Raw genomic sequence first — 10802 nt, 5'->3', positions numbered from 1 at the left:
CACTGTATAACAAGAGAACGGTTGATCCTCCGATTGGCACATGCTGATGCATTTCTTATCGTATGGCTGGGGGTGTTATTGGAGCAGAAAGAGAGCGAAAGCCTTCCGACGGTGCAGAAGACACCATCCACCACCCACACCGTTTTATCTCCCTCGATTCAGGAAACACACTTAATCCTGTTCAGCATCATAACCACACACACACACACACATACACACACACACACACACACACATACACACGCACACACACACACACACACACACACACATACACACGCACATACACACACACACACACACACACACACACGTCAAAATATCGTCAAACACACAAACCGATTCACATATGCATACGTTTGTGCGCACATATGCTAATCTTGCGCCTCTCCTCTTCTGATGTGACCAACGACAAGACAAGCGCAGCCGAGCAAGGCATTCAGACAATGCTAACGAGAGCGCTTCCCGCCCCTGTTAGAAGCTAGCTCTTGATCTAAGGAATGCTGGCGAGCCACCAGTAGCGCCACCACAAGCCAAACACAACCACACAGCAGCAGACAGACAGGGAGAGCATCCATCGCTATTATTAACACGGTTGCTAAGCAGACATTTGCTCTCAATGTCTTTCGATGGAGCGAGCGGCTTCACTTCCTGTGGCGACGCCTCTATAGCGACTGCTGGTCTTCAAGACATAGTCGCCTAGAGAAGACACACACTGTGGCTCCAGACCATTACCTACGCTGAAAGAACATCCACGCAGTAATAGCCACTCATTAGTTGTATAAAAGTAATCAGACGCTGAATACATTCACACAACTATATAATAACACTCTGAATGTACTTAGCCACTATAATGAGGATTCTTGCTATATATATTATGAGCCTTATACTAATACTATTTTGGATACCCAATATCACCCATATGGTTGACTGGACATGGAGGAGGACATCTGTCGGGGCAGGTGTAAATAAATCCCATTCCTTGTACGCCACATATTCAAGTCTGAACAGCCAGAACTCTGGGCACAGGAGTTGAGTCAGGCGAGATTTCTGGCAGATTTATCTGGCTTTGGTGGAGGATAGAGATGGAACGGGGAGGAAGGCGAGGAAGGAATAAGAGAGGAGAAGAGAGAGGGAAGGGAGGGGTAACAGTTAGAAGTGCCACAGCTATTTTAAGTGGTGTGAAACTTTGTGAAAAATAGCAGATGCAATGCCTCCTCGCTGCATATTCAAGCACACTTCTCCATACATTTTTTTTTCCCCCTGTAGAAAAGTTCTGACATCTACTTGACTGTTTGAATTTGTCTCTCTCTCTCTCTCTCCTTTCTTTTTTTTAACAGGAAAGGGGAAGCAGTCACTTTGTACACGCCACAAAACTTGGGGGCAATTCTTTTTCCCCCGCTGATGTATTTATCAGTGATGCACGTCTCTGAACTTGACAGAGTGTTAGGCCTACTTGAACGCGCACTATCGCGGGCAGACAGCGAGCGGATGTCGCGCATCAGAAACGTTCATTTGATGGGCTCACACAACGAGAGGCTCCACTCTGTACGTCGACATACCGCCAATGGACAAAACAACGTATGGCAGGCAGTTGCACACACAGACGCACGCACACGCACACACACACACAGATACATACATACGCACACAGACACACAAACACACACGTACAAACATTCCGCGATGTATGCCTTTACACTGGCAAAGAGACCCTAGGGCACGTTGGGGACCAATAGGTGGCGGCACGTTGCCATGGAAACAGAGACGACCGATAAGCCGTGCCCGGGCGCGTTAAAGCGCTTTCCCAACCACATTTCTGTTTATGGAAACGCCACAGGATCAGCCAGCAGTCAGTGATCAACTAGCGAACAGCTCCTCCTGCTGAACAGAGCTCATTGTGTGAGAGGAGATGATATCTCAAGCTGTCTCGCGTGTCAACACTTTTAGAAGAGCAGGAATAAAGTCCAATTTAGACCAGCTCTCTCGTCACTCTGACACGTGTCTCTCGACACGATACATCCTGGTCCACTTGCGTCTACGTGCTTAGGGTTTTTGCCATTTCTATATTAACGAGGCAAAGCATGACAAGTTATTGTCAATTATGCAAATGTTAAAAATAGGCAGGTGGAAAAAAAGTCTGTCAGAATGACTTTTCGGTCAAATCAGTGTAAACCTTGCAATCAGTCAAATATCAAAGATGAGGCTGGATTACAAAGAGAGGGTTGCAATTAAAGCGCTAACCTTGAAGATTACTGATTCGTTCTGTTTGGCGACATAAAGTGTTTGCAGGTGTGTTTTTGGATCTAAAACAGTGTCGACCAATGAGACGTCAGGGGGAAGTTGCATTACCGGCGACGCTAGCAGGCCGGAAAAAAGATTTTCCGCCGGAATGTCACCACAGATTCCTGGTTCGTAACATACATAATACAGCAAATGCAATATTGGCCATGGCTCAATCAGCATTTTGTTAACTCATTGGGGGATTGTAACTTAACGGGTATCTATTTACCTGAAAATCGCATCGGTTATTTTTCAATCAAAGTGTTTTACGAAAGGTTGCAATTCATTTAGAACAAATAAAATGAACAAAAATCATAAAAAAACATTACATCTCAGTTATTGTTTTTTTCATAGATAGAGAACACACTTAAGATTATTAATGCCATCAATTAACCTCTTAATCAAAATTAATAATTGCAATCAGAATATCGGTGAAAAGTATTGCAATGCTAATCTTTTCCATAATCGTTTAACCCTAAACAGAGCAGAGTCTGTTCATAAGCACAAGCTGGGCGGTATTTTCAATCCGCAGCAAGGATTTCATTGGAGTGACACTGAAATGTGGCCACCGCAGACATAACCGTGATTATGTGAAGAGGCCAGCAAAATATCTACATTTACACTTTGGAATGTGTCATAGGGGCGAGGTAACAAGAATTTAAATGTTAACTTATTCTATGTAAACGTGTCTACATATTCTGTCTGTCAAAAAATTAAGTCATTCAAGTCATGTTTCTATAATGAAATAGACTCAGAGATGAAAGTCGTTCAATATTAAAACATTTTTCACATTTTGTGAGAATAAAATGCGAGTCTCAAGTGGCTTTACCCTTTGATAAAAGGCACTGAATGATGAGCAGGAATGGAAAAGTGACAAGTACCCATTCAGTCCTGCACTTGATGATTGTAGAGTCCTTTGGTGTGATTACTAATTATTAAACCTGCACTATGTCACTTTTTCACACCAGCTAACACTTTTGTTCAAAATGATTTGAAATGACGGTATAATATTAATAAAAATCCCATCCACTGCTCCCCCTTGGTTATTAAAATGGTACCAGTTGATCACATTACTTTTGGCCATCATTCCAGAGGCGGATAGATTAAATGGATTTAAATGTATTCTTTAAATGTTCATCATTCAAATACTTTTTCTCGTCCAAAGTGGCTACAGTGAAGAGGTTCTAAAATATAGAGATGAGATTGCATTGTTTTCATTGTCAAATCCCCCCCCCCAAAAAGACTTCAAGCTGACGGTATCACGGTAACCTATAAGCAGCAGTCAGGCGTTTGATTTGAATGTGTTTATTGTTATCCATGTTACAGTACTAAAGTAAAGGACATAGAAATACATTTATCATGTACATATCAGTTCCATATCCCCAGATCACATCCACTCCCCTAGTCAACTAATGACAATAGAAATGCTTTAACTAGGCAATAGTTTTTAATTTGAAACATAATTTTTAGCAGAAAGAGCACAATGAAAATCGACAATCAAAACTGGTTCCTTCTGCTTTGAGTGAAGCTACATTGTTATTCTATTACATTTATACATTGTGTGTACAATATATGATATGTGTAATTGCACTTTTGACCAGGGGTTTCTACAAGGTAGGGGACACTGAGGAATTACATTTACACCTATGTAAATGTAAACAAGCATTGTTTACATTTGTCCACAATGCATTTTTATTTGTTTAGCTAAACCACAAATGCACAAGGAATACAGATGAGTATGTAAGCTGATGCGAGACAAATAGCACTAACATATGAGAAGATAAATGGTGTCTCCCCAAATTGTCAACTTGCCAGGTTGAACGCTTACCCTGACGAAACGAGTTGTTGAGGAGAAGGTCATGATAAACACAAGATACCATTGTAAACATAAATAGTGCCATTATTTTGTCAGGTATGGTTAGGTTGGTTCGCCAAAGACAAGTGATTGTTCTCTATTTAGAAAACACCTTAGGCGGGTGAGAGAATACAAGACAAGTCTTTAGTTAAAGAACTACAGAGTGGTTGTTACCTTTTGTCAACCTCTGGATGAAAACGGACAGTAAAGTCCGTCTAACAAATAGTGGTATGGTAGCGCACACCGCGGTCAACAAAGACATTCCTGTCCTGTTTTTCTTCCACAGTAAACCAACCAAACACCAACCTCACATTGTCTGGTCATTACTTTAAATCACAATGTGAAACAGAGACGGTTTATTTGTCTCCCCTCTAAACAGAGGGGAGGGAATAAATACATTGACAAACACCTGTGGTGACCCACAATGATCGCAGTGTGCCATTACGCAATGACAACAATAATAACAATCAGAACAACAAAGCGCGCTGCTTCCCGATATTCCTTATGGATGGACTGGTCAAGCCACCGCCTCGACCGCAACACAAAAACAGTGGCGTTTTGCTTGGAGTCGATATGACGATATAACCCTTAATAAAAAAAGAAAAGAAAAAAAGAACGCATGCACTTCTTCCTTGTGGGGGGGGGGGGGTCCTCTCAGAAGAAGGAGGTGTCGGAGGAGAGGGCCCCGGCCAGTCTGAAGTCCTCCCTCAAGAGCACACAGAACAGACGCTGGGGCAGGGCCTTGGAGTACGGCGCCGGCCGCGGGACGCACGTCCGCAGAAGGATCTCGCGCCCCGCGGGGGGCGGGAAGTCGGGCACGTTGAGGCCGCCGCCCATCGGCTTCCTGTCATCGGCCCCGCCCCCTGGACGGACCAGGTCGTCGTCCATGGGTGCCAGTAGGGCTGCCTGGGTTGGGGGGGGGGGGGCAGAGACATTTTAAACTCATTTTATGGGCCATGCACAGAAGCATAAAACCAAGAGATTTGCAAACGCCGAGGTCTACGGGTGTTCGTTAAAGCCTCCTGAATCGTTGGTACGCTGCACACATAAAGCAAAGGGGTCCACCGGGTCCGTCTGTTGAAATGGCCAAAGCAAACCCAGGCAATAAAACATAATCCTTCATTGATTTCATCGATCGTGCTCATAAAGAGGAGGGGGAAATGAAGGTAAAAGACGGATTTGCCAGGTTTAAGACTAATGAGACATGGACTGCACGGAAAGGTTGACAATTCGATACGGGGAGACGTGCTGGCACACCATGCGTACGCCACTAGCCTGAGTCATACCAGACAGCTGGGGTACAGAGCGGTGACATTCGTACCTACAACAGAGTGAGGCATGGTTAAAACATACTTTTTTTTAAGGGTGGATAACATGGCGCCAGTTAAACGGCAGCTGACTCAGGTTTGTACCTGCAGTGTTATTTATTACAAATGAATAACAAAAGATAAATCTTTGAAACAAAGCTTGAATCTATGATGGGGCCAGGACTGGTGTTATGGCGGGGGTTTTGATACAAAACCCAATGTAGTGAAAGATGTTGTGCCAGCAGCTATTCTCTGGATCAATGGAAATACAACTGCACCGAGATAAACATGGAAAAAGGAGCCCTAGCTTAGGGACAAAATAGCCCTGCCAGTGTAAATGATGGTCCTCCACTCACAACCCAAAACCTCCCTCCGGTTCCACATCCCTTCACCACTGTGAAGACCTACACACCGGAAACCCCAAGGATTGTTATCCGATTGCTTCAATAATGGCTGAACTGGTTAGCCATTTGGGACAGTGGTTAAAGCAGTTATTAAATGGTTCAGGAAGGAGAACTAGCACTACTACAAACCTATTGCTACAAAGCTAATGCTACAAGACTAGTGATCGGTCGTAAGGACAACAAATATACTAGCATTTGCTATGAAGGATGGAACGTCCCGCTAAAGCTAGGCTACGGTGAAGCTCTGTCATACAAACCTCCATGTCACCCAGAAAGCCCTGATCCCCCACGCACCAAGGGTCCAACGAGAGAAAACGAGAGCAACAAAGAGCAGAGGGGTTAGCTTGAGAGGGTTCAACCATTCTGGAGAAGGACAATCCTTCCTGGGACAGGGTAAAATGGTGCTTTGGGTGTAGCTGATGGTGGGTGGAGGTCAGCTCGGTGAATGGTTGGTCAAATGAAGGAAGGAGCAAGGGAACACCGCTGGTTTCCATTGTGCTCTCCGAGTCCAGCTCGTCTGAAAGGGACTATTCCTTGCACCATACAATGACACAGAGGGTGGCCAACAGGGACTGCGGCAGTCTCTAGCAATGTGCTCTCAGGGATTCGGCTTGTGGAGTTGCCCATATGGACATGTCCGTGAACAGATTGGCAGCCGGTATACTTTCTGCAAACACTCATGCCTGAACTGGTTCACAATTTCCTATATTTGGTAGGAATTGAGAACATGGATATGTTAACATGATGTCGTGCCAAAAAGGCTTCCTAATACTCATTTCAATGAAACTGGGTCACCCGGGGAGAAGGCCCTAGCTGCATTATGCTGGGCGTTCTCTAATCCTAGGATCCCACCGCTCTGTGACTCGAGATCCTATCATCATCACTAATTTACAATGGATGTCCCATTAGAAACAGGTTGAATGTTAAAGGATCTTTAAGTAACCGATAGGCCGAAACCATGTTGGTTTCTAGGATTTATATTATTTTCAGGTATTAAGACAATAGTAGCAGCACCTTCCTTCCGAACACTACAGCTCTGCTCCGACTTTGGTCAATGCCGGGCTACAGAAAGCTGCACTCAATAAGACCGGCATCTCAGGGTTTGTGTTTGATGCAGAGCACTTTGGCTCCAGCCTTGCATATTCTTGGAGTGGAGGATCGGCCTCACAGATTTAAAAATGAATACAATATATGTACCACACATTAATCTGGTGTTGAACTTTGATCCGAATAATTTTGTACTAAAGCTGTGTTTGCGAAATTAAAAACATGCTTGTTTTTGTTTATCATAATGTTATGTAAGAGCTGGCCACAAGTCTTCTAAAACAGACGCAATGAGCCAGTGTGGACTTTTGCGCTGTACCAATCATCTACACTAGATATTAGTGCCAATTATAGTTTCTAGTCTTTGGTTGAGACTTCTGACCTGACTACAAACCTCAAGTCACAATCATTATGCAGACATTCTCTGTTGGCTTCGTACCCAAAGCAGCTCCAGAGCCCTTCCTTTCTGCGGCAGACTGCTGCTCGTATTTGAAGTACACTACAAGCTTCGCACTTGAGTCTGTGTGCGCGCATAATCCATTGGGAGGGGTTTCAGTTCCTAAGAGTGAGTGTATTAGTACAGAAATGGCCGGTGTATTTTCCCAGAGGAGGGGGCGGGAGGGAGTTGGTCTAGTTGCTAATGGTTACCTCATCACTGGTGAAGTCAGTCAGCTTGACATGGGTGATAGGCAAGCAGCATTAGGAGAGAAAAAACGACACAAAAACAAAACACATGTAACACAATGGAGGTAGACCAACCCCGGGAACCAACCGCACACAAAAACATCTCCACCACAGTAAGAAAATAAAAATAGTGACAGTAGGAAAAGGGAAATAATTGAGGATCAGTTATAAAACTGACCGACGCCGTTTCGTTGACGTGAAACACGTTGAAACTACTAATGAGCGTGCAATCGAGCCATGCCAAAGACTAGCAAGGGTCCAGAAGAGAGGGAAGGAGCGAAGCCACAGCACAGAGTTTTTCGTGTCTACTGTCCAAGCAATCTCACAGCTCAGGTTTGAGGCGGAGCCCATGCCGTCAAATCCACAGTCTGTCTGTCTGTCTGACTGTCTGTCTGTCTGTCTTGTGTCTGTCTACTGGCAGAAACTCACCTTTATGCTGTGTGCTCATTTCACCTGATTTCCATATGCTGGGGATAATTGCTAGCTTTCTATTTAGAGTGTGGCAACGCACAGGCTATAATTTAATGCTCAGACATCTCACGCCGGAGAAAAGAAGCGAAGGGGTAGAAAAGTGATAGTGGAGGTGGAGAGGAAGAGAGATGGAGCGAGAAATAAGGAGAGAGAGCGAGAGAGATAGAGCGAGAGAGAGCGAGAGAGAGGGAGAGTGTAAGAAAAGGGAGGGTTCTCTTCTCACACCATTGTTTTAACTGCGCGGCGCATGCACGCACACACGCACGCACACACGCACACACACACACACACACGCACACACACACGCACACACAAAGAGGCAACGGCGCAGCAGAAGGTGTGGAGCCAAACATTCACTCCAAGATTTTTCTTCTTGCATTTCTTCGCGAAAACAAGAAGCGTGGCGAGGATCTGGAGCTGCAGGCGCCTCATTCATTAGTTGATGAACTATCGGATACAAAGTTACACCAGAAAGTACAACTATATACTGTATAATAATAATAATAATACATTTAATTTAGAGGCGCCTTTCAAAACACCCAAGGTCACCTTACAGAGCATATAGTCATCATAAATTTAAAAAAAAAAAAAAAAAGACATTGTGGAAAAAATAAATAAATAAATAAACATAAGCAATAAGAAATAAATAAAACAAAAACAAGACAAAACAAAACAAAAAACAAACAAAACAGTGATCAGTTAGACGTTGTGTGCGAGTTTGAACAGGTGAGTTTTGAGTTGTGACTTGAAGGTTGTAATGGTGTCTGACTGTTTTATGTGTGGGGGGAGGGAGTTCCAGAGCCTGGGTGCTGAACAGCTGAATGACCGGGCACCCATTGAAGTGAGTCGTGATGTGGGGATACATAGTAGTCCAGCAGAGGTTGAGCGGAGGGAGCGGGAGGGAGTGTATTCTTGGAGGAGGTCGCAGAGATAACTGGGGGCTAGGTTGTGGAGAGCTTTGTAGGTGAGGAGTAGGGTTTTGTATTGGATGCGGTAGTGTACTGGGAGCCAGTGAAGTTGAATGAGGACAGGGGTGATGTGGTCAGATGATTTGGTGCGGGTGATGATCCGGGCGGCTGAGTTCTGAATGATCTGCAGTCTGTTGATGAGTTTGGTGGGGAGTCCGGAGTATATATATATATATATACATATTTATATAAATGAAAACTCATCCTTTCAATTGTGCAGAAGACCAGCTCCTCCGGAGACACACATTATCCCAGTTCATGCTGGTTTCACCACTTTGGACGGATGTGCATGAGGTGTTTATTCCACACAAGGCATGGCGGGAGCGGTGGAGGTTATTCTCAGACAGCTTGATTTACATAACCAATAACACATGCTGGGCGTCCAGGCGCCAGGTGTGGACGAGGCTGGGGGGAGGGGGGGGGTGGCTGTTGTTGTGTTGTCATTTCAAATCAGGGTATATCAGGCACGTTGAAGCACATGCGCGCGCACACACTCCCCTCGCACTGTTGCACGTACACACACGCAAGCACACACAAATACGCACGCATACACCTGTTCCCCGACCCTTCTGCTGATTGTAACAGAATGGCGGAGGGGGGTAGATAGGAAAAAAATGGCTTTGCTTGTGTTTTTTCTTGTAGTGTAGCCTCTTGAGCAAAGTCCTGCTCAGGAATAAAAATGTTTTTTTTATTTTTTTAAAGTTACGGTAAACTCAGCAATGTGAGGCTACGTCGTGACAGTTGCTGCGGCAACGACCCATCCTAACTGCTGACGACACAGCAAACCGCTGAGTCCGACCCTAACAAAGTGAAGCCTCCCAAACCAACTGCCGACTGCAGTTTGCTTTTTCACCAGCCAGTCTCTAAATGGCAAAGGTCAAAGGTCTTCAATCGAATGGATCCCGTCTGGGGGCACTGTGAGACGATGGGCCGTTCTGTGTCAAGGTTTAGCTCCCAATGTGTTCAGAATTGCTTTATCGCTGTGCGTGTGTCTGTGTGTGCATCTGTGTGTGCGCGTGTGTCATCCATCCCAGCATTCATGGTAAGGGAGGGAGAAGTTACTGTAAGGGATGTGTCCAATTAATCGACTAAATGTTGCTGTGCTTGCTAGTCGGCCCCAAAAGTACTCCTACAATAGTACTCGGCTAAACGTTTGGGTTTTTGGTGATATAAACAATTTAAATGATTGCCTTGTCAACCCTAATCAAATATTTATAGAACATTTGTTAGTCCTACAAACAGTATTAATCCGTCATTATGCTGGACCATATTCGCTATGTGGTATCTGGACATTTAACAAGACGTTAACATCAAACCGAATCAGATTGTGTCAAAGAATAAAAGATTAAGCATTTCAAACTGCTCTTATGATACACGCAACATTTTTGTAAGACCAGGATTAGCCTCTTAGATTGCAATGTGCTCCATTTCATCTGATTTCTACGTATATCTTTATCCTTCCGGTGGAAGGAACACCCCTTCTGATTATTTGCCTGTTCTGGATGGCAGGTACCCTGTTCAGTGTGAACCTCCTTTGGGTGCCAGGGGAAGGGGTGTGTGTGTAGGAGATGCCGGTGCGTTCGGGGGTATATCGCTATACGTGCCTAGGGCAGGTGGGCAGTGTGTGTGTGTGTGTGTGTGTGTGTGTGTGTGTGTGTGTGTGTGTGTGTGTGTGTGTGTGTGTGTGTGTGTGTGTGTGTGTGTGTGTGTGTGTGTGTGTGTGTGTGTGTGTGTGTGTGTGTGTGTGACACAGAGGGGTTCTCTTTACCCTCTGAGAGCTGACAAA

At 44.7% G+C, this 10802-nt stretch overlaps 1 protein-coding gene across 1 annotated transcript in view; it reads right to left on the bottom strand.

Moving 5' to 3' along the window:
* Positions 1–2647: 2647 nt before the first annotated feature.
* Positions 2648–10802, bottom strand: part of rab3gap1 (RAB3 GTPase activating protein subunit 1) — a 48082-nt gene continuing 39927 nt past the window's right edge. The window contains exons 23-24 of the mRNA XM_056579433.1: positions 10785–10802; positions 2648–5044 (exon numbers count right to left, since the gene is read on the bottom strand). The exon at positions 10785–10802 is cut by the window's right edge and continues 85 nt beyond it. Coding sequence (XP_056435408.1) covers positions 4793–5044; positions 10785–10802 — 270 coding nt within the window. The 3' untranslated portion in view covers positions 2648–4792. The remainder of the gene's footprint in view (positions 5045–10784) is intronic.

The sequence above is a fragment of the Gadus chalcogrammus genome, chromosome 20, assembly GCF_026213295.1.
Source record: "Gadus chalcogrammus isolate NIFS_2021 chromosome 20, NIFS_Gcha_1.0, whole genome shotgun sequence".
NCBI lineage: Eukaryota > Metazoa > Chordata > Actinopteri > Gadiformes > Gadidae > Gadus > Gadus chalcogrammus.
This window is presented reverse-complemented; position numbering and strand designations above follow the sequence as displayed.